The sequence below is a fragment of the Nothobranchius furzeri genome, chromosome 2 (genome assembly GCF_043380555.1).
Source record: "Nothobranchius furzeri strain GRZ-AD chromosome 2, NfurGRZ-RIMD1, whole genome shotgun sequence".
NCBI classification, from domain to species: Eukaryota; Metazoa; Chordata; class Actinopteri; order Cyprinodontiformes; family Nothobranchiidae; genus Nothobranchius; species Nothobranchius furzeri.
Window position 1 is genome coordinate 74,404,944 of NC_091742.1, and position 25,265 is coordinate 74,430,208.

General features: G+C 39.2%; 1 protein-coding gene across 4 annotated transcripts in view; it reads left to right on the forward strand.

The window, feature by feature from the left end:
* Positions 1 to 3,089: 3,089 nt before the first annotated feature.
* shtn2 (shootin 2) overlaps positions 3,090 to 25,265 on the forward strand; it is a 31,444-nt gene continuing 9,268 nt past the window's right edge. For 2 of the 4 annotated variants that reach the window (XM_015946460.3, XM_015946461.3), the window contains exons 1-7: positions 14,984 to 15,124; positions 16,159 to 16,208; positions 18,373 to 18,433; positions 19,621 to 19,715; positions 20,043 to 20,235; positions 23,088 to 23,185; positions 23,565 to 23,646. In XM_015946460.3, coding sequence (XP_015801946.2) covers positions 15,091 to 15,124; positions 16,159 to 16,208; positions 18,373 to 18,433; positions 19,621 to 19,715; positions 20,043 to 20,235; positions 23,088 to 23,185; positions 23,565 to 23,646 — 613 coding nt within the window. In that variant the 5' untranslated portion in view covers positions 14,984 to 15,090. Of the gene's footprint in view, positions 3,185 to 14,983; positions 15,125 to 16,158; positions 16,209 to 18,372; positions 18,434 to 19,620; positions 19,716 to 20,042; positions 20,236 to 23,087; positions 23,186 to 23,564; positions 23,647 to 25,265 lie in introns of those variants that run through there. The other 2 variants (XM_054747506.2, XM_015946462.3) reach the window with 2 other exon arrangements.

Below are 25,265 nucleotides of genomic sequence, written 5' to 3' on the forward strand. Positions count from 1 at the left end.
CTCTCCCTTCTTTAATGAATCACACAAATCATTTTCTTTAATCAAGACATTATTGTTAAAGCAAAAACAATAAACATTGTGTTTTAATTTAATATAAATTACATTTGTTGAATTTTTTGTTGAAACATAAACAGGCAAATGAAACTGTTGTAAAATTCTGAAACAAGCAAATTTGAATCAATAACTGAAAAAGCTATGTGAAATCTGGTCTTTTATTTAAAAATGTTTTATTATTATTATTATTGTTATCAATATTATTATTCCCTCTAATCCAGGGGTTGACACATTCACACCAATGTGCAGCAGGACAATTGGATAAAGCACAAAAAAGGGGAGAAAAGCCGTGAGAAAGAGGGAGTGAGAAGCAAAGAGCGGCTGTGGGTCTTTCCCAAGCCTGCAGCAGTCCAATTAATCAGGATTTCTCCCAGTGCACATCTGACTCTCTCTCTCTCTCTCTCTCTCTCTCTCTCTCTCTCTCTCTCTCTCTCTCTCTCTCACACACACACACACACACACACACACACACACACACATACACACACACACACACACACACACACACACACACACACACACACACACACACACACACACACACACACACACACACACACACACAGCAGCTGTGCACTCGGTTGGTGCTACCAAGGGAGAGGTTAAGTCTTGTCAGCATTGATGAAAGTGGGCCGGAGATGTGTGCACGTAAATCTGAGCGTGTGCATGCAGTTGTGTCCATCCACACGTTTCTGTGTCACTGTGTGTGTGTGTGTGTGTTGTGTGTGTGTGTGTGTGTGTGTGTGTGTGTGTGTGTGTGTGTGTGTATGTGTGTGTGTGTAATTTGGAAAGAGCAAGTTATCCATGAGGTGGGCAACCCAGGGCACGCAGATGTGTGAGTGTGTAGCGCTAAGCCCTGGCGAAGCCCACTGCGAGGGGTCAGGACCTTTACAGAATCAGCGCCTCTGCATGTCAGGACTAATGGACGGGCCCCACCAGCTGCACCGGGAGGAGGAAGAGGAAGAGGATGAGGAGGGAGATGAAGGGGTGAGGTAAGGAAAAAAAAGAATCAACACTGGATGGTAAGATTTGGAAAGGATGGTTTGAGGAGAAAAGACATATGAGGAGAGGAAAAGTTTTAGGAGTAGGAAAAGGGGGAAAGGACGTTTTCTGAGCAAAGTTTAGAGAAGAGACTGAAAAGGAGAAAAGAGAAAGAAAATAAAAGAAGATGAAGAGAAAGAAAAGGATTATGAACATTGCACACATGCTGAAAAGGTAAGAAATAGAAAAGAAAATCAGCGAATGAGAAATCAGAGGAGATGAAAAGAGGGTGGAGTGATGGAGGGATGAGAAGACGGAGAGAATCAGAGGAGGGAGGAAGGGCGTGGTCTTAGAGATTAAAAGTACTTTTAGTATTTTTGGCATCATTTTTGGGTCCTATATCTTCATTTCAGTTTTATTTTATCAGTTCAAATAAAATTATTTAAATATTAAACAATGTTTCTATTCAATTACAGGAATTTAAAATGAACACAAACTAAAACCAGTAAATTCATAAATACATGCATCACATCAACAGGTGCTCTCAGCAGGCCTGGAGTTACTTTATATTATTAAACTACTTTTTCTGATACATCATTTTTATCTTTAATTAGAGAAAAGTGCCTCAGTTTGTAAAATTTGTTCAGTCCACAAAAAATTAAGAGAATAACATTTTTAAGTGTTTGTAAGAATAAAAACCCAAATCAGTGTTTTAGGCCACAAAACATTTATCAACGTTTATTTAAAAAAAGTGATCTAATTATTTTGAATGTTTTACTTATATTTAAAAAAACTAATTCAGTGTTTATGAAATGATTTTTATTATATGATAATGATTTATTATAACCTTTAGATTTAGTGATCATTCATTAAACCTTCCTTTCTCATTCATCAATGCACAAATTTAGATATTTAATAAAAAACTGTTATTTACAAAGATAAATTTAAACCATTTAATTAAATGATGCAAATTATTTTATTTATTTATTCACCTTTTTCTATAGAAACGACTAAATAAGGCTTCACACTGTGACAAAATAATTTTTTTTAGAATATTTTTGTGTCGTTTGTGTCTTAATTCATTTAAATATAAACTTTTTTCAGTTGCACCCCAAAAAGCTAAAGCTGATTTTTATCAACCTCAATTATAAAAATATTCTTCAGTAGATGAATCTAATGAGAGACAAGTGATAAAAAGATATTAAATTAGAAAAAAAAAAAAAAATAAAAAGATATTCTAAACTATAAATGGATAGAAAATTTTATTTTTGACATTATAAATTGTTTTAATTCTGATGTTTAACATAAAAAACTTTGTCTCTAACTTTTATTTTACTCATTTTTTTCACTATAAGCAAAAATGAATGGTACCAATGGTAACAAATCAGAATATATGAGACAGAATTCCAAAAGTTTGGAATTTTTAAAAAAGTTTTGTGCATGTAAAGTAAATTGTTGACAGATTTTAAATCTCTTTAAATTTCACACATATTAGTTTCTGAATAAACGAGTGACAGATCTAACTGCCCGTTTAAAACCAAACATCAGAAAAAAGGATTCATTTGGTCTCCTAAACACGAGCTCTCAATGAACCCAGGATTTTTCCTCTGCTTCACTAAAGTTGAAGAACAGTTTCTTCCACAACAAAACACAAATTAATTTCAAGTCATGATGATTTATTTTTAAAGCAATTTAAGCAAACAAACAAACAAACGGGCCTCTGCTGCTTTGCATGTTTGATGATCGCTCACAGATTAGGCTTCTAACTGTTGACTTTTCTGGGTTCTGCAGCAGGAGCTCATCATCCCCCAGAAACTAAACCATTGAATTGGTCACATAATGAAATAGCTGATTTGAATTTGTGTTAAATTATCAAATGATTTATATTTTATGGTCAAACTAAAAAACTTATAATCCTGACACAGACAGGCAGCTGCTGGTAGAACAGTCAGTGTGTGTGTGTGTGTGAGCTCAGCTGCAGACAGTATCAGTGTGTGTTTATAATGTTCCTTCCTCTCTTTTAGATGGTGACCAGGCGTCTGTGCCACTCGGTGCCTGGTTCACCCAGACGGCTTCTCACCTCTGACATCATCACTGTGAGACGGCGATGAAGGCCTCAGTGATGGAGGATTCTGACAGCATGTCTGGGGTTTGTTGCACATGATTTCATTGTTCCTTGACTTAAACAACTGAATGAATCCAAGCCGATCAACCGAATTCACTCAGCAGCAACAAATCAGGAATAAAAATAACAAATCAGAGACACGAGGATAAAAACGCTGCAGGTTTCTGTCGGTTTTACGGGACAAAGAGGAAGTTTTTACACATTTTCATCTCAGGAGAAGGGAAGAACCTGTTGGAGAAGCAGCAGAGCAACAAGTGGTGGAGGAAAGGGTTAGAGCGACACCTACAGAGCTCACTGGGAAGAGCAGACACACACACACACACACACACACACACACACACACACACACACACACACACACACACACACACACACACACACACACTTTACATTTTGCAAACAGCTTACACCATGCACTGATAAAAATGTTATAACCCACAATAAATACTCTAGAAAATGTGTTAAAGTTTGTTTAAGTTTAAAGCAGCTTAAACGGCTTCAGTCAATGTTTTAATTATGTTTCATTATTAGTAATTTTTGTGTTTTCTGCACATTTTAAAACAAATTAGTTAGATTTTTGTTCACATGTTGGCACCGTGGTTGAACTTGATGTAGACAGAAGTGTTTGAACACTGACTGTAGTTTCTAAAATTAATCTTGATGCAACTATTGAATGGATTTATTTACATTCTTGTGTTCAATTGCACTGAGCATGACAGAGAAGCAAATACGATGAAATAAATCAAGAAAATAAATCAAAATTTTTTTATTTATACAAAACCTTTATACACCATTTTAAAGAAAATGAATGCGATACAAAAGAACATTTTATTTAGGAATTTTACTCTTATTTTTATTTATTAATTCTATTTTAACTCTATTTCACCTTTATTTAACCAGAAAAGACTCGTGAGAGAAAACTAAATCTAATTTACAAGACCTCAGACTGTTATTGCATATATTCTTTTTTTCAAATTCTGATGCAAAAAAAAAGCTAAACAGTAATAAGTGATAATTGTAAAAAGTTGATCTAAATTCCAAAGTAGGAGCAAAGACCATCAATTTTAATTATTCATTAGAATTTTTAAAGCTAAGTCATAGGTAAATTCAAACAACAGAAGCAAATTCTGCGCAGAAAACATGTTTATATTCCTTGTTTTATGTTTTTATCTTGTTTTGACCTCAGAGCGGATGAATTAGATCCACATTTCACGTTCCTGCATCACTTCTCTCCACTAGCGAGGGTAGATCTGCTCATGTTGGCGTGCTTAGACCAATCACAGGGAGAATATCATCACTTACTCTCGCCAATAGACTTGGACATCATCCTCTGGTCTACACCGAGGAGGAGACAAACCCCCCACAGGGCGCTGAATAATCAGGCTGCTATTCTCAGTAACAACTGCCTGGGCTCGTTCGTTTACACCTGCAGCCTCAGACGTTCATGTGTGGATCATAGAATATGATTTAGAGATGCAACTTCATGATATGATATCAGGTGATGACCATTGTTAAAACAGATAGAATAGAAACAGCTCCTGGCTCTGGGGATATCTTTGTGTGAGAATGCTTGTTTTGACTAAACAAAATTGCTCAGAAGCGTTTGTTTTTTGTGGCGGTAAAAAGGGACGTGTGAGGTATCAGAGTTTTTAACATGGGAGTGGATGGAGCCTGTAGCAGCATCAGCATCAGCATCAGCAGCGGGCTTGTTTGTTTGTATTCTGCGTACAGTGGAGTCACCAGGAGGCCAGCAGTATCTGCAAGGCTCTTCTGTCACAACTCATCCCGTCTCCATCCGCCAACACGCTCCATCTTTCCTGCTCCCCTCCGTTAGATTTAGGCACACTCCTCCGTAAGCTTCCAGAAATCAGACCTGTCACCACTGAGCAATATTTAAGAAAAACAAAAAACAACTCCCTCCTCTTGCGATTTGTCTCTTAAAATTCCCTACTCCTGATTCCCCCTCCCTGCCTGAGGGCTTCGTCTTCTTGCGAAAAGGTTGCGGCCCCGCTGGCCTCTCGTTGACCCCGGCTCGACCTAAGCAGGATAGCTTCCCTGTCAGCTGCAGCTGTGGTGCTGCTAAAAGCCCAGATAATCCAATCACACAGTCATAAGTGCTGAGTAGGCCCAAGCTGGGGCAGGTGAGTGTGCTTTCGTCTGCGTGTTTGTGTTGTAGCTCATAATCTCCTACTCGCAGTTTTGCTAATTTTATTTACAAACGCTGTATATAAACCACAGTCCCAGCTCCCCTCACCCCCCACAGACACATTATATCAGTGGAACCGAAATCCACTGATCCATCACCTCAGCCCAGTTCTGCTGGCAGAATTAAACCAGCTGCTTCATTAAACCTCTGCTTTTTGATAGATGATTGATGCAGATGAGGGAGGGGGTTGCTGGGACTGACAGTTTCTGTCTGACAGGAATGTGTGACTGAATAAACGGAGGATGAATGTGTGGTGGGAAAACTAGTCACTGTTTCTAAAGAGCAATTAAGATGCTTTGGTGTGTTTTAATTGACTCCTTGTTATCACTTCATGCCTTTAACTATCACTGTGTCTCCTTTCTAGGCTTAGTGGAACTAATGAAACATTTAGATATTCTGATTTAGCCTCAGAGCTCCACTTCGCATAATATTACCACTTCCTCACGTCACTGATTTTATAATATTCTCCTCATTCTGAAACGAGGATTTCTGAGATAAAGTTTATTCTAAGGTACTTGAATAGCCTCAGTTTGGAGAAACAGCTTTTATTTCTCATGAACTAGCGCTTGTAAGTGTAAGCCCATCTGGAGGGGGTGCTTAATCTTTACCCACTACAGTTTTAGAATCTGCTTTTACATAAAAACAACAAAAAAAAAAAAAAAACGCTATCATTGTAGATTTGGGTTGCGTTAGCTAGCAACACTAGGCTAGCAGATAAGTTACAGAGTTTCCAGGTGTCCTTTAAAGTGATGGTGTGTATTTTCCCTGGCGATAGCGGGCAGTACATACCTAAATCATTGCAAGCAAGCGATATTTTTGTGTTGGAGTAAGACCTTAACAACAGATGACCCTTAGGGTCAAAAATCCCTGGGAGTACAACCTGCAGCAAAACAACAAGCACATCAGACTCCCTTTCATCACTGGAAACGAGCAAAGAGGTAAATGTGTGAAACAACAACGTTTATGAATGATGAAAGTTTTGTAACAGCTTGTTACAAATCAGTAAATGCATTTTGAATGTTAGGATTTGTTTCTCATTAACATTCAGAATATGCCAAGATTCTGTCTCTGATTGGCTAACTGCACTGTGACGCTACTGCTAACTCTGTTTCCTCTGCATCATTGTTTTGTCTCACAAATAACACAAGCCTGAAGAATTTCTACTATGGAGTTGCTAATGCTAACGGTTAGCTTCTACTAACTGAGGCTCTGCTCTTTCGTCAACGAAAAATCAACGTAACATTCCGCGGTTACCAAGGTGGATGAGACCACGAACATTAGTTGTCCCTGTGACGTGGAAGAGACTGAGTTTTTCTGACCCAACTATTCCCTTGTCTAGTTTCTGTCAGAGGCTAATGCAGGAAACAGGGTGGACTATTTTCACATTCAGCCTGGATGTGAAACTCTGAGTGACGATCATATTAGGCATTAATCAGAGGACCACCTCTTTAAAATAGTTAGTTGACATATAAAAGGCTTTCCTTATTGGATCAGGTAAGAATGCATTTAGTTGCATTTGACCTTGTGTTTTCCTTTTTCATCACTACTGGAATTCAGTGTGCTTTGTAAGTGTGCTCCAAGTTGTCGCATAAATAAACACAAGCAAGATTCACCTGCATGATGCAAGGCAGTACTTGAGGTGTGATTAACAGAGTTAGTTTATCTTTTTGAAAATGCATTTGTTATTATTTGTCTCGATATCACTTTACACATATTTGTGATTAATCGTTACACCTCTCCTTGATTGGTAGCTGCAGATGAATCACAACATCCAAATATTCCAGTTTTTTAATATGTATCATTCACAACAAATTAGGAAACATTTTTGTACAAAGCAGCTATCTACAGAGTGCAAATAATTAAAACTGAATTGCAATGAAACACAGCAAACTTAAACATGATGACTTTTAACCCCAACCCTCTGAACACACATTAGAGTCTAAGAAAGGATGATGCAGATGAAGTTATATTTTTTCAAACATAAAGGTTTAAAAAGTACAAATAATCCAATATAAATTTTCATTAATAATATTAATATTTAATATAATTGATAATTTATAATCACTTACAGCACAGCCAAATGAATTTCAAAAAGCAAAAAGACATTTTTCTAGCATTTTATTAGTTGTGGAAGCTATACGCGATAAGTCAGCAGCACTAGTCTTCACTCATAACTGTTCAGTTTTTCATGTTTTTCCCGCAGATTTTCACTTTGGACCATCCAAGCTGTTCCTCTATAACTGCTCTACAGATTTTTATGCTTACATTTGATTACTGTGCAAAACATATTTTATGTTTTTTCAAAATGATAAAATCTTAATCCTAATACTAAGCCAAAGGATAAAATCAGGAATCAGCCTTTCAAATGCCCATCATGTGATTCAGTCAGAAAACAAAGCTAAAGGCACTCGAGAATTTATTAAAACTCATCATGATCAAGATGCTTTGCTTTCCTGCACAATTCACACAGCATGCAACATCTACAGTAAAATTTAGGGAGGATTTTTTTTATTTATTTAGATCAGATTATTTCATTTGGTGTAAGCGTCACATGGCTTCAAATAAAAGCTGAGAGCAGATACGCTATTTATATCCTTCAAAAAGAAACGGCATAACAAACATTCCAGCTTCAGTACAAAAGGGCATCTTAGTGCAGGGCACGTGTTTCATGTCCTCAGATGGCTGCCAACTTGAACTTTCACCATCAGCTGTTAGTGCAGCAATGTCAGATTAAAACAACAGACAGAAAGATTGGATTCAACATGATGACTGAGTCTGGAATGAAATAAAAATGCCTGATGGGAAATACATGCAGGGTCCACAGGGATGGATGGATAGAGGGATGGGTGGATGGATGAATTGAGGGGTGATGTATGTATGTATGTATGTATGTATGTATGTATGTATGTATGTATGTATGTATGTATGTATGTAGGTATGTATGTACTGTATGTAACATATGGATGATGTTAGATAGATAATTGTAAAATGGATAGTTAGATGGATGGTTAGATAATTGGATGAATAGGTGGATGAATGGATCGATGGATGCTGGATGGATAGAGGAACTGGTGGATGGCTATTTGATGGATGGATGGATGGATGGATGAACTGGTAGATGGATAGATGGATGGATGGATGGATGGATGGATGGATGGATGGATGGATGGATGGATGAACTGGTGGATGGATGGTTCAATCAATCAATCAATCAATCAATCAATCAATCAATCAATCAATCAATTAATCAATCAATCAACCAACCAACCAACCAATCAATCAATCAATCAATCAATCAATCAATCATCAATCAATCAATCAATCAATCAATCAATCAATAAGTTTATTTATATAGTGTTTCCTCAACAACATAAGATGACCAAAATGCTATACATTATAAAATAACACCATAGTGCATAAAATAGAGATTACAATAAATTATAGAGCTTTAAACCTTAAAATTAAAAACTGAATAAGAGGCTACACAAGTAAAATCCCACAAATCGTAAAAAGCTAAAAGAGAAGAATAAAAGAGTGGATAGGTACTAGTAAATCCCTGAAAACAAAATGTCTGCTGAAAAAGGTGTGTTTTAAGGTTTGACTTGAAAGTGGACATGTCTATCGTCAGGCGCAGGGCGTTGGGAAGTTTGCTCCGGAGTGAAAGAGCCACCACTGAAAACATGCGGTCGCCTCAATTTGTGTCCTCAGGAGATGTAGAACGGACTTCCCCATTGACCTTGTTGGTCATGATTGCTTGTGTACGTATAAAATGTCAGAGAGATAGACAGGACCGAGGCTGGATGATTTTGAATTGTATTCTGAAAGATACAGGGAGCCAGTGTAGCTCTGACAGAATGAGAGTAATATGGCTCCACCTAGATGTGTTTGTGAGGAGACAGGATGCAGAGTTTTGCACTAATATAAGGCATTACAGTAGTCGAGGTGTAAACTAATGAAAGCATGAATGATTTTCTTGTGGTCTAAGTGACTGATAAATTGCTTGAGTTTGGAGATGGCTCTAAGTTGATAACAGCTAGTCCTGACTACTGCATTGATCTGCTTATCAATTTTCAATTGTTTCAATTGGATGGTTTGGAGAGGTAAAAACTATTCACTCTGTTTTTCTTTCATTTAACAGCAGTAAGTTGTTTGAGAGCTATAGCTGAAGATCATCGAGGCACTCAGCAGAGAGGTTATGCTAATGTTTGAAGTGGGACTGATTGGAAGATAAATCTGTACATTATCAGCATAGCAGTGGAAGTGTAGGTTATGCTTCATCATAATTTTTCTCAGTGGCAACATGTATAGTGATAATAGCAGGGGGCCCAGGGGTGATCCCTGGGAAATACCACTAGATAGAGGAGCTGGTGGAGAAAAGGCATCGCCTAACTTCACTGAAAAGATTCTTCCTGACAGATAGGAGGCAAACCATTTCAGGACTGTACCGCTAAGTCCAACATAGTCTCATACACATGAAACAAGGAACTTGTGATCAACTGTATTGAAGGCGGCTGAGAGGTCTAACATAACTAGCACAACCGTCTGCCTATTGTGCACTACTCTAGTTATGTCATTGTGTACCATCAGGAGAGCTGATTCTGTGCTATGACATGATTTAAAGCCTGATTGGAAAGTATCTAGAACAGAATTATTGTTGAGAAATTGATGGACTAAAGTAAAGACAATCTCTCATAAAAGGAAGTTCAGAAATCGGAACTTCAAGAGTACAGTTGGATCACTGTTAGGTTTTTTTGAGTAAGGGCCACCCCACTGCATGCTTGAAGTCAGATGGCAAAATACCAAAATGTAAAGAGGAATTAAAGAGAGTTAAGATGAGAGACCCATAACAGAAAAAACCTTATTTACCATCCTAGCCAGGAGAAAATCTACAGGGCTCCCAGAGGGTTTCATTTGCTCCACCAGGGCAGCTAGTGTGGAGAGTGACACTGGCTCGAACTCTTCTAGGACAGCACTCGGAACAGAACCAGGAGCCATGACGGTGGCACCAAGTTTACCAACCCTGTACTGGATTGATGATATTTTGTCAACAAAAAACCTTTGGAATGTCACACAGATGTGTACAGAGGTGTCAATATAGACAGTCAAAGACGGGTTGAGAAATTCATCAATTGTCCTAAAAATAGTACTTGGAGAGTGGTTATTGGTAGCAATGATAGAGGAGAGATACTGAGATTTATTAGTTCTAACTGTTGCCTGGTAACAAGCTAAACTCTCTCTAACCATATCTAGAGACATTTGCAGATGGTCCTTCTTCTCTTTGTACTCAGCACTCCTACATTGTCTCCTAATTAAGCATGTAGTGTCATTGAACCAAGGTTGAGATGGTCGGCTGGCTCCTCTGTATTTCAGAGGAGCCACATTGTCCAAAATTCCCAGACAGGTGGAGTTGAAAAGCTCCCACTGGTCACTGGGGGAGAGCGAGGAGGTAGATGATTCCATAGTGCTGAGTTTAGTTTTGAGATGCTAGCGACGAAGGCCTCAACAGTAAAATGTTTTGAGGGCGCAACACCAGCTAGCATTTGGAAGTGGAGGAGAAGCAGACTGGAGAATGGATGGATGGATGGATGGATGGATGGATGGATGGATGGATGGATGGATGGATGGATGGATGGATGGAAGATTGGTTTTATGATGGATGGATAGTTGGGTGATGGATGTACGGACAGATGGACAGAAGTATGTATGTATAGAAAGAAAGAAAGGAAAGAAAGAAAGAAAGAAAGAAAGAAAGAAAGAAAGAAAGAAAGAAAGAAAGAAAGAAAGAAAGAAAGAAAGAAAGAAAGAAAGAAAAAAAGAAAATGATCTTTTATATAGCTCCTCTCAAGATAAAAATCACGAGGCGCTTCATAAACAAAGAAACTAAGGTATCAAAAAGATGAAAAAAAGAGATTAAAAATATGTTTAACCCTCTGGAGGCAGGCGTTGCAGATTTGCAACATTAAAACCTACCTACCTGGTTACTCCACATACGTATTTCATGAGCATTTTTTAACTCACAAGTACCCTTGAAGGACTTAGTTGTTTGTCCTTTTATCAAAACTTATTTTGAACCTGAGAGAGTTAAGTTCCACCTTTTATTATCAGCTGTTCTGATTCTGAAGACACCCGCTCAGACATTCATGCTCTCGACAGAAACATCAGGAATCAGTGTGGATCACAGCTGCAAGCAAGATTTATTTATTTTTTACGTTTTGTGTTGCCTAAATTTACTGTCGATGGTGATCAAGGTAAAATAACAAACACATTTTAATTAACTTTGAATGCAAACCACTTCATGAGGCCAACACTAAATTGGCTTTTGTTCCACAATTTTTCCTGTAAGATGCTATATTTTCAAATTTAATACTGTTCATACAGTAACTTCTGGTTTAGGTGTTTACAACAAATTACCTGCTGTCACCTGCATGCAAAAACGACCAAATAATCCACATTGCACTGTAAATTTGCCTCACACATTACTAATCCATCTTTTTGCAGCAGCCTCATTGATCCTTGCAATTATAACTCAATGTAAAAATCATTATTTGACACTTCACAGCTCATTGAAACCACTTATTGAATGTTTATGTTGTAAAAGTGCTTGTAGATGAAAGCGCTGCTAATGGGGTCAGTATAAAGTGTAGCACGAATGGGATTACTGTAAATAATAAGATCGGATCCTCCATCTGGCGGTTTGTTCACTGAAGTGTGCAAAAATGAAAAAGGCAACAAAAATGCCAGATTGCTGAGCAAAATGTGTTTAATCTTCACGGAGGAAATAGTACACCTAAAAAAAGAAATGGTAGTTTAGGCTGTAAAGGACAATACTCCAGTGGCGGCTTCAGAATTTTTTTTCTGCAGGTGCTATGAAGGAGCTTGTCTTTTTATTGGGGGTACTATGAAGGAAGTGGACATGCGTACCTATTGTTCTCTAAAACACCTTCAACACTAGCAGGTACACATGCGTGCACCAAACCTCAACAACACCTGAAACAATCATTAATATACGTCATAAACATATAAACAATCGCTGACTTTTCCATGAAATCATAAACACATACAGCCACACAGAAAACCATCTATAGTGCTGCAAGGTTAGCTAACGTTAGTGTTAGCATCTCCAGCAACAAAACCCTCGACTGCTGCGGCGGTTGAGGGTTGACTCTCTTCATCCAGATCCGTAGGTTTTTGTGGGTCGGAGATCACTTCCAAAGATTCATTCGTTTCTGACTGAACCTGTGGAAATTTGGGCAACAAAAACCGATCCATTTTACCACTAGCTCTACCTTTCACTCGTTCGCAGGTGGAAAATGAGGTCAAAGGTTAACCTCAATTTCCTGTTTTGGTTTAAGTTTTTACTATCTATATGATAATTTACTGATTATTTTTGTTTTGTATATTAAATATTTTCACATCTACACGTAAAATAAAAATTTCGTGGTAAAAAAATGTAATATTTACTTGAGGTGCTATGGGGGTGCAATGACTAATCCAGGGGTAGCTATAGCCCCCCCCCCCCCCCCCCCCCCCCCCCGGCGCCCCCACTGCAATACTCTGATACAGCCTCGAGATGCATGGTGAGGGAAAACCACCCAAGTTGGTCAAATTTCCTACAGATTTCAATAAAAACAAATGAACAAATGAGTTTGAAAGGGTTTATGATGGAGTGTGACTGAAAAAATAAAACCAACTTTACACCGGTGCAGAGTCATCTTAAAATGTCTATAAATGTTAAAGAGCAAGTCACCCTCCTACCAGAGGCGTGCTTCATGAGGAGGTATTGCGAGGCAAACTGAGAGGGCAGAGCTGCAGCAGTGAGTGACAGAGACTGCAGGGAATGAATGGAGGAGCCAAGGAAGTATAGTGCAGCGGTTTGGTGAGACCAACAACCTGATGGAACAGCTGCAGAACCCTAAAGCTTCCAGGCCTCTGATAGAGGACCCGAGCTTAGAAGGATGAGACCACCCGCAGACGTTGAGATTTGAATTATTTATATATATATATATATATAGAACTGCCTTAATCCTTCATGACATAGATTCAACAAGGTGCTGGAAACAATTCTCAGAGATTTTGGTCCATATTGACATGGCCGTGTCATTAACTGTTGATACAAGGCAGGATGGAGCCATGCTTTCATGTTGTTGATGCCAAATTCTGATCCCACCATCTGAATGTTACAGCAGAAATTGAGACTCTTCAGACAGGCAACATTTTTCCAATCTTTTATTGTCCAATTTTGGTGAGCCTGTGTGAGTTGTAGCCTCAGTTTCCAGTTCTTAGCTGACAGGAGTGGTACCCAGAATGGTCTTTTGCTGCTGTAGCCCGTCTGCCTCAAGGTTCGTATGTTGTGCATTCAGAGATGCTCTTCTTCATACCTTGGTTGTAACAAGTGGTTATTTGAGTTACTGTTGCCTTTCTATCAGCTTGAACCAGTCTGGCCATTCTCCTCCGACTTCTGGCATCAACAAGGCATTGTTACCCACAGAACTGCTGCTCAATGGACATTTTCCCTTTTCTGGACAATTCTCTGTAAACTCTAGAGATGGTTGTGTGTGACAATCCCAGAAGATCGGCAGTTTCTGAAACACTGTGCCAAGTTTAAAGTCACTTAAATCACCTTTCTTCCCCATTCTGAAGCTTTTCTCATTCTGTCAACATGCCCATTGAGTTGCCACCATGTGATTAGCTGGTTAGTGATTAGCGTTAACAAGTAGTTGGACAGGTGTACCCAATAAAGTGGTCAGTGACTCTATATCAGATGCTGTTAAAGACAAAATAAATATGGCACTTTTACTATAAGCAACTTAAATTGAAGTAGTCATTTTGCACATAAAATGTTTGAAATGTAAGCATGCATGATAAATATGTGATGTTAGTAACCCAAAATGTTTTAGTTGTTCTTTTGTATGAGAGAGACGGCATGTATCAATATCAGTTCATATTTGAATTGGAACTTAAAAGTCAGCAATATCGATATATCGGATATCGATAAAAAAGCCAATATCAAGCATCCCTACTAAAGTATAATTATTGAAAAATGTGAGTCAAGTAGTTTAGGCTGCACTTCTAGAAATAAACTCTTGAAAGGCAGGAGAATAAATAAAACAGGAAGCAGGGATCTGAGCCTCTAAATGATTCATCATGAAAGAACGTGTGTCATCATCAACATCATCGTTGCCACCCATTCTCGTCATCTGTTGAATTCTCACCCAGTAATGTGGCTCCTATGGCAGGTGGTGGATGCTTACGCGGGTCATGAACTTTAGCACAGATGCTAATAGAGGAGTGAAAGCCACTTTTGCTCACCCTGCCTGCTTGAGTGACATTGATCTTGGAGTAGAGTGACAGAGTCATCCCTCAGAGACCCCATGCATGAGCAAGGCTACATTTTCCTTTTATCACTGTGCCAAAAGGGCACAGAGGGTCACACAACCTTTATATGTGACATCAGAACCAAAGAGCTGCTAATATTAACTCATTTTATCTCATCAAAACTTGACAAATGCTTGTGATGAACAAGATATTGTTGAAACCAAGGCGTTGATGGGGCTGGTTCCTTATTTTATTGTGACTCCTGACAGAAGGGGGGAAGGGTTAAAGCAGAAACGTCCACTCACTGTAATCAGCATAATCAGGCTGCTGTTCATTGAGAAAGCAGGTCCTTGTGTATCCTGGGATGTGCCGTTTTATTTAGAATCAGTAAAGGGTGGGAGCGTGAAGGATGTGGACTCAGGAAGGGGACAGTGCAGCTGGAGGTAAGCTCCAGTAACACAGATATGAGAGGGAGTTTCACTTTGTCTGGTTTTGATTTACGGAACGTGGAACGGAGTAAGTGTTAGAGAAGAGCATAACATAAGATTTCCTTAATTATTTAAATGGTAACTTGCCATAATCGGGCCCTGCATAACATTTCTGGAGGCCATGGTTTATAGAGTAGCTGAGTGCTGCAGAGAAAATGGTGTAGACTAAAGGTGGAGGTGGATAAAGGAAGACAAACTCAGATGTCGACATGAGCAGAAAAAGAAGAAATGGGTAGAAATTACAATGGTTCAATGCATTTTATCTTTGATACTGTACGTACAGCGGGTACGAAAAGTTTTCAGACCCCCGTCAATTTTTCAATTTTTGTTAATTTGCAGCCATTTGCTAAAATCAATTAAATTCATTTTTCCTCATTAATGTACACACAGCATCCCGTATTTCTGCAGATTTATTAAAAAAGACAAACAGAAAAATCATATGGGTAGTCAGACCCTTTGCTGTGACACTCATGTTTTTAACTCAGGTGCTTTTCATTTCTTCTGATCATGCTGAGATGGTCCTACACCTTGACAGAAACACAGTCTGATTACTTTCCATACCTATTTGATTAACTTTTAAAATGACAAAAACTGCCAACACATTTAATGGCAAGTCTATATTCAAACTCTAAAAATTAGTCGTTCTTCTAAAACTCCGTTTATCTTCATTATTTCATTGGAATTTATAGCAGGATTTGTAAAAAATAAAAATAAAAAAATTAAAAAATAAGCTTGTAATGATGCATGATGACATTTTCAGATGGATATAGGCAGGACATAATAAGGCAGCATGTGTCCGCAGAGAGTGGAAGGTCCTTCTGCTGTTTCACTTCTTTTCTTTTTCCGACCACACGTCTCCCTGAACTTCCTCTCCCGGTCACGCTGACAGGATGTGGGACCAGTTTCAGCTGAGCACTGAACAATGGCCAGTTTTCAGAACTGGTTTCTGTCTTTAATTTGTGAATAAATTATTTTGATTTCCTCCTCAGACTCTGATGAAGAAAGCAGTTTGTCTTCTGAAGACTGGGGCGATATTCAGGTATTTGTGTTCATATTTAGGAAGAACGGAGTCCTGCTCACATACATGGGATCTATCTGGATTATTAATGGATTCACTGACATTATAAAATAAAAATACATTGAAGATTCATCACTGAACTCTAAAATGAAATGCTGAATTTACTTGTTATGTAAACTGGTCCCACTAAAACGAGCTAAAGCTGCTGTTTGAAGTTTTTCCCTTTCAGAGTTGTTTAAAGTGGTTGCAGTGACCAAATTTTACAACAGGATGTCATTTTTACTTTGTTTCTTAAAAAATGATTAATTTACATTTCTTTTACAAGTTGCCGTCTGTGATATTTTTCTGGAACACCTTTTTGCCATATTGCTTGAAAAGCTTTTCATGTATGGCAACTAAAAAATTAAAAGTTTAATGTTAACCATGAACACAAAGCGACATCTAGTGTGTGGAGGTTGTACTTGTAACAATAGAACAAGGTTTCCAGCTGTGGGGGTACCAGGTTCACTGCAGACAGATGAAGTTACAAGCCAGCACCATGATGTACAGGGTAAGGCCTAATTTCTACTAAAAGTTTATTTTACCACATTAATTAACGTTAGAACAACTTCTGGGCTCAGAAGCGTCCGCCATTTTCCACAGAGCCAGCCAGCAACCCACGATGTTGCCCTCTAGTGGCTAGTAGATGTAAACATAAACCCAGTGTTGTGCCCGTCCCCCCCAAAAGATTGTCTTCTAAAGGAAATACTGTACCTTCATTCTGCATACCTCTAAACACCCTGTGGAGGTATAACTTATTAAAAATATAGCTTTTTATGAAATTGTTCCATATTCAACCTTTAAAACAAAAACATTTAATAAACTCTGAAATGTAGATTCCTGCAAGATCCTCAGCCAATCCAGTGCTGGTCCCCCTTCTAAATGATTGGATCATGAACCATCCATCAAACTGCTCCTCTGAATGTGTGCTGTATGCAAATCTTATTTAAAGAGATTCTTTGCAACTTTTTCATATTTTTAATCATTTTCTTGAGCCAGTATGTGCTAAAATTACCCTTTACATGGTTAATGAAAGGCCACCCAGCCGCTATCGTCCCTTGTGGCCATAATGTTCCACTTGCAACTTCAGAGTTGTCGGTCTGGTCTGTTAGAAAAAAAATGAACTTACATGCCTGGCTCTGCAGTCTGGTTCCAGAACGTTTCCTACGTGTTTTTGATCATGAACACAGCTGATTTGTTTAATTTAGTGATAAATCACTCCTGTAGACATTTAGAAAGGCAAGGAGATGTTTCAGCGGTTAGATTAAGACGAACGCACAGCAAGAAGAAAGGTATTGCTTTCGGTTCCACAAATGGACACTAGGGGTGCTAAAAGCATGCCAAAACTGCTAGTTCCCCTTTAAAGTGTTACTTTACATGTTAGAGTCTGGTTCTGTTCTTATTGGAAACTTATAGGTGATGGAGTTATTGTCTGGGAACGAAGCTAAGTCTCAACTCTGTTGTTTCTGTAAGAATGAGTGTGCACGAGTGGTTTGCTGTGAGCAGGCAGACATGATGGAGTTTGGTTGGTGTCCTGGAGATTTTGTTGGTAGTGGTGTTTCCCAAGATTGCATTGGTGCTGAACTGCTGTTGTTTTGAAGTAAAGAACAAATCAAGAAAGCTGAAAAGGGCCTTGTTTCTCACCATAAAAACATCACACGTTTTAAATGCTAGCATACTAAAGAGACTGAGAGGAGGTTTCCTTGGTTTGGAATTGGTTCTGTAAATCTGGACGTTCACAGCTCAGCAGAGCTGTCACAAGCCGGTGTTGTAACCCTTCCTTGCAACCATCAGATTCTGTGTCTATGGGGAGCCTGAAGAAAGAGGTCAGAGGTCAGACCAGGTCTTTGAAATGTATTTTCTAAAATGTAGCTTGCTTGAAGAGCAATACTGCACCTTTAACATAACAACGTATAACTTAGCACTCTGTTCTTTAGATTTCAGCCACCAGGTTAGTGGAGCCAGTTGGCATAACTTGGTTCAGTAAATTCAGCTTTTCATTTCTTAGAGTGTGGGGTTGAATAACCTTGAGTTCATGTTGAAAATAATCATCAACCTCAGCCATGTGATAATAACATAAATTGTAAATAAACATGGGCGGTTTCCATTTTTTAACCCTGTCTTGTATTTTTTGATTGCTTGTTAGTGTGAGATCCTGGAAAAGCAGAGGGATGAAGCCAATATGAGACTCACTGAACTGGAGGAAGGTGGGTAATGACTTATTCATGATCCTCACACGTTTGTTTGAATGATTTTATGTGGAAAAATATAAATAAATAACAACAACAAAAAAAGACAGCAAAAGGTAAAAAAAAATACCACTGCAATACAAAAGTATAAGCATTTTTAAAGACTAAAAATAGAGACAAAAATTTATGAAAACAAATTGCTCTTCAATTGATCTCATGACTGACACTAAAATAAACTTAAAGGCATTTAAAACAAGAATAAACATCATTAAAAGAAGCTATTTTTAGTACATTTAAGGCTCACATGTATGAATTATTCACACTCACTCCTTATACTCATCATTTAAGTATCTGAAAGCAGCAGAAACAACAAGCACACCAAAAAGAAAAAGAAAGCAAAACTTAAAAGTACGTACAAATAAAACTTTGTCAGCTTTCCGCCTGGCCTCTGCCGAGGGAAGCCTCGAGGATGCCTCCCCCAGGACGATGGTGCAGGATCATGGCACAGGCATGCAAAAGTCCCAGCCAACAAAGTATCCTGCCGAACTTTATCAGAAGAACCCGGCATTATCCCAGCAGAAAAACAAAGATCCAGTAACACATGGCAGACTATAAAAACATAAAGACAGTAGAAACAGTAAAAACACAAACAATAACTCCTGCGAAAGACGGCCAGCCGAGAACACCAGCACCATCTTTGTCTTTAACAAACTTTTTAGTAGATTAGGTTGCCATCTTCTCTGTCTTGTGTTAAATCTCTTGAAAACCCAATGTTATGCTTTAGCTCCTAACTCAGCATGAGAGTCTTTGTTTATTTTTGTTTTTATGTATTTTATGATGTGCATCTTTGTGTGTTTTGTTTTTTAATACTTCTGTGAAGCACTTTGGTTGTTTTATTTGTTGTAAGGTGCTATACAAATAAAGTTGGCTTGGCTGAAAAAACCCTGCAGAACCAAAACACACTTTTGGAAAACTAAATAAATAAAACAGAAGATATATTTGGTGCAAACAAAAATTGGCTGTTTTCAGGAAAAATGCAGAGTTCTTTATTTTTTTTTACCTCGTGTTTGCATAAAAGTGAATAAAGTTCGATAGGTAAACTTTTAACTATTTCACATGAAAAAGTGGAAGTATACAATCAGTTGCTTTTGGTTCTGCATTTTAAACCTAATTTAGACTGAAACCCATTTTCCTGTAAAAATCAGCTTCCAATCAGCTCCTGAAGGAGATCGGTGTCCTAGAAATGCAGTTCCAGATTGAACGCTCCTGCAGAGAGAGCGCTGAGGCACTGGCTTTCCAGGTAAATAATATTTTTTTCATGTTTTTTTTTTGTATTTTTCCCCCTTTTTAAACTTGTAGTGAAAGTGAATTTATGAAAGCACATTTAAAGTCACTGCATCAAGTCACTGACACTAGTCAGTGACTTGATGCAATTTGCTGGGTTCCTTATATAGGACACATTATTTCTGATTGGCTTAATGAACTGTGAATTGGAATGTTTATTATGTGAAGTGCCTTGAGACGACTCTTGTCGTGATTTGGCGCTATATAAATAAACTTGAATTGAATTGAATTAAATTATTAAAGTAAAGTAAAAGATCAGAATAAGCTTCTACTTCTAAACAAGGTTAGCAAAGAGAACAACATCCTGAAGAGGAAGAGCCGGATGCTGATGCCGCGGATGCCTGACATACCAGAAGATCTGATCTCTGAGAACCTTGATGTAGAGGCCGACCTCACTGTCGATGGTGATGTGGTTGATTCTGGTGGCTGCAGCACAGATGATACACTGCTGCTTGAAACTCAGGCTAAAATCACAGGTTAGTTCCACAAGGGTTACTATAACTGATCTGCTGTGGCTCACCACAAAAACAGAGCTAACAGAAAAAGAAAAGTCTAGTTTGCTTTTATTTTAGAGTGCAAACAAGAGACACAAAGGCAAATTTAGTCTTCAGATTTGCCTGATTTGTGCCTTCTTGCCACCTTTGTTGTCCAGGAGGAGGAATAGAAATTGGAACAGAAAAGCACCCAAAATAAAACAACATTTATGTTATTTTCCTTTATTCAATAATATACAAATGTCTGAATGTGGTTTGGTCACTATAACCCACTATAATAGACCCTACTTCACATGGTAGGATGTTTTTCACCAGCTCGTACCCTCTTAACAATCTTACAGATTTGCGAGATTGCTGTGACAGCTCTAAAGATAATCTTATCAGATAATCTTATCAGATAATCCTACCTTGTATGGCATATTCTCTGAAGGTTGTTTAGGACCGCTCTGATCTTAAATCTGGCCTTTCAAGCTGTTTATTCTTGGTCTGATTCTTAGAGCAAACAAAATGCTGCCTGTTGAATGTGAAGTTCATGTCCACACAGCCAATCAGAAAGTGAGGTCATGAAAGTGTGCAGCTTGCTCCTTCTCCACCGTGTTTGTTTACTTGTATGAAGTGAAACAAAGTTTATAGGATTTACAGAAAGTGCAATAATTCTTCAAACAAAATTAGGCAGGTGCATAAATTTGAGCTCTGATGTCATTTTATTGATTCCAAAACCTTTAGAACTAATTATTGTAACTCAGGATTGGTTTGGTAATCTCAGTGACCCTTGACCTCCACACACAGGTGAATCCAGTTATGAGAAAGAGTATTTAAGAAGGGCAATTGAAAGTTTCCCTCCTCTTTGAACATTCTCTGAAGAGCAGCAACATGAGGGTCTCAGAACAACTCACATGAGATGAAAACAAAGATTGTTCACCATCGTGGTTTAGGGGAAGGGTACAGAAAGCTGTCTCAGAGATCTCAGCTGTCTGTCTCCACAGCTAGGAACATATTGAGGAGACAGAAGACCACAGGAACAGTTCAAGTTAAGGTTCCAAGTGGCAGAACAAGAAAAATCTCAGATAAACAGAAGTGAAGAATGGTGAGAACAGTCAGAGTCAACCCACAGATGGAGTCACTGTGCATCGTTCAACTATTCAGCCCACTTTACACAAGGAGATGCTGCATGTGAGAGTGATGCAAAGGAAGCCTTTTCTCCTCCCAAAGCACAAACAGAGATGCTTGAGGTCTACTAAAGCACATTTGGACAAGCCAGCTTCATTCTGGAATAAGGTGCTGTGGACTGATGAAACTAAAACTGAGTTATTTGGGCATAACAAGGAGTGTTATGCATGGAGGAAAAAGAACACAGTATTCCAAGAAAAACACCTGCTACCTACAGTAAAACATGGTGGCGGTTCCAGCATGCTGTGGGGTGTGTGGCCACTGCAGGGACTGGGAATCTTGTTAAAGTTGAGGGACGCATGGATTCCTCTCAGTATCAGCAGATTCTGGAGACCAATGTCCAGGAATCAGTGACAAAGCTGAAGCTGCACCAGGGCTGGATCTTTCAACAAGACAACGACCCTAAACACTGTTAAACATCTATCAAGGCATTTGTGCAGAGGAACAAGTAGAACGTTCTGGAATGGCCATCTCAGTCCCCAGACCTGAATATTAGTGAAAATCTGTGTTTTGAGTTTAAGAGAGCTGTCCGTCAAGCCTGAATGATCTAGAAGAAGAATGGTCCAAAACACCTTCAACCAGAATGCAGACTCTCGTTGGAAGCTATAGGAAGCTGTAGTGACTATCAAGTCCCACTTTTAGTCACCCTCGGGTGCGGGTGGAGGCAATGACTCGCTTCAACAATATTGTCCAGGCAGAAAGCGGGTTTGGGTTTATTGTCCCATTTATTGAATATGTTGACGATCACAAGCTGGGTCCACAATGGCTATTTCTTGTCCAGGTTTATGTAAATGATGACAATCATAACGGCAAATTAGATGTGGCATATGAAACCAAACGAAGCGGTAAAAACCGTGTGACCTCCCGTCACCCAAAAAACGCCAGTGCACTGCAGCCTCAACACCTTTATAGGCTCCACAGTGCCACCAGTGGTTAAAGGAAATACAAACCATAGTGCAATAAATAGAAATGTACATAAAACATTATCAAAATAAACTTACACCATAATATAATCTAAACCAAAACAAATTGGCTCCTACAGAAGTGTTTAGAGGCTGTTATTTCTGCAAAAGGAGGATCTACTAAATAGATAAACATTTGTTTCTTGTGATGCCCAAATTTTTGCACCTGTCTAACTTGGTTTAAAGAATTATTGCACATTTTCTGTGAATCATATGAACTTTGTTTCACTTCTCAAACATCACTGTGTGCCTCCTTAATGATATATTTAACTGAATTTTTAATTATAACAACCAACAATTTATACAGGAAAATGAAGGCGATTAACAAGGCTGCTCAAACCTTCACATCACACTGCATCCCTTGAGATGAGAATCTTCCTGATTGAAAGCAGTTCATGTGTAATATTTGAGTTGCTGCTCACCAAACACTTCAGAACCAAAATAGTTACATCTGCGATTTTGTCACAGAGGATTTAGGCCATGTTCACTCAGCAGGACAATATTGATGAGTTTTGACCTGATTCGCCTCTTCTGACAGTCTTAAGGATGTGCCCGATTACCGTAATGGCTCTAAAAACAGTCTCATCAGGTATTCCTGCTGTGTGAACAGGGCCTAAGACGTACAGTCAGGTAATCACTGTGTGTGTGTGTGTGTGTGTGTGTGTGTGTGTGTGTGTGTGTGTGCGCGCGCGCGCGTGCCAGAGCTGCAGGCGTCGGTGGATGGCCTTCTGGCTGAGAAGTTGCTCTTAGAGCAACAAGTGGAAGAACTGACCACAGAGCAGATCAAGCTCAGAGAGCAGGTAACAGACACCATTCTCTGTGTGTGTTTGTTTTATTTAACTCATGGATATGGATTCAGGAGTCTAGGGTTTAGGAGAGTCCCCTGTGAGATCTATGGTTCAATGTGGGGTGGGGCTTACTCATAGATCCTTGAGTTTTCAAAATTAGTTGCATTTTCATCAATACATCAAAAGGATCTAGTTGTTATTTTTGAAGGTACACTCTTCTTCTAGTAAATCTGTAACCAAATCATTGAAATAGTATGAGTGCATGAGAGAGAGAGAGAAAGTGTGTGTGTGTGTGTGTGTGTGTGTGTGTGTGTGTGTGTGTGTGTGTGTGTGTGTGTGTGTGTGTGTGTGTGTGTCAGTCAGTGACAGTCTAATCACTGTTTTCCATCAGCTTGCTGTGGAGGTTGAGGAGAAAGAAGCCATTCTGAGGAAAATGAGCAAACAGAGTAAGACCATGAACAAAATCAAAAGAGGTACGTTTTAGTTGGGATCAGACTTTTACTGGTCTTAATGACGTGTTTCAAAGGTGTGTTGTGTCAGCTCGTGCTACCTCACTCATGAAACACAACCAGATAACTTATGGGTTGCATCTGTATTTTCACGTCCTTGTTGTTTCCAAAATAGTTCACAAGCACAAAATACCTTGGCAGCAAACATGGTGGCAAGATGTACAACATGTGTGATTGACATTAAAAAAATATGAGTTCATTTTTATCTTTTTTGCAGTGTTGAACTTTTTAAAACCTACTGCAGTCACAGTGTAGGACATGGTTTCAATGAGACATCTGCTGATGGTGCAGAACCAGTGCTGTGTGATTTGTAGTGTTTGACTGGGTTGGCTGCACATCAGAGCTCTGCGCTGGGACTGGGATCACTGCGAGATGCAAATAATGTTAGAGTGAGCTGGCAAAAACACTTTAGTTCCCAAGATTATTCGTAGGATTGAGAGCACTGAAGTTGGTAACAGAGCTATGCACTGGGACTGGGGTCTTGAGAGATCCATTTGTGGGGTACTCCGGTATTCCTTAGTCATTTCAATGAAGGACCTTCTGCACTGCACTTGGTCTCTCCCTTCATCTAGGACCAGTTTGACACCAAAGACCCCGTAAGGGGCAAAGCACAAGATGCCCCTGGACGTCGTAGGTCTTAGAATGGTGGAGATGTTGATGTCAACTCAGGAGAGGCAGAGGAGATAGGTGTCCGCCCTGTGATCAGAAGTTTGCAGGCCCTAGCTCGGCTCAGCCTGTTGCTATTGTTGTGCCCTTGGGCCAGACACTTTCCCCCTATGCCTGCTGCTGGTGGTCATAGGGACTGGTGGCGCCTGTGTAAGGCAGCCTTGCTTCTGTCAGTGCATCCCAGATCAGCTGCAGCTACATTGTAGCTCATCACCACCCGTGTGTGAATGGTGATTGGCTGATTGTATTGCAAAGTGCCTTGGGAGGTTCTAGGACTCTGGAAGGCGTTATATCAAACGCAGACCATTTACCGTCAAATAGCTTTGGGAGGGCATATTCCAGTGAGTAACCAACGCAATGAGTTCTGGAGATTAAATGACCAATTTCTGAGGAAGAAGTCACAGAGGTAGTCAAACATCTGCACAGTGGCTAAGCTCTGAGGGGTTGACGAGATTTATCCTTGGTGTCTCAAGGCTGTGGATGTTGTAGGACTTTCTTGGTTATCATGCCTCTCCAACATGGTGCTGCCTGTCACATTTGGTCCATGTTTTTAAGAATAGGGAAACAGAAGATGTTTTCCAACTATAGAGGGATCACACTCCTTAAGGTTGGTTTATGCTTGACGCATTTACTTTCCGCGTGGTGATGCGGCTCGCGGATGGAACGCGCTTCACAACTTGCAGCGTTTATGGTTCATGCGGCTTGTCTCTGCGGTGAGCCAATATTCTCCCAAACTGTGGGGGGCAGCATGGAGCTCTACGGCATGCATCCAACACTACACCACAGTAGAAGTAAAAATTACTGTTGTTTACAACATGGCATTCTATCATTTTTAACAGCGTGCTCGTCTTTTCCGACAGTGCGAGCTATTTCTCTCCAAGAATTATTAACAACATGTTGATCACGGTGATCTTTGA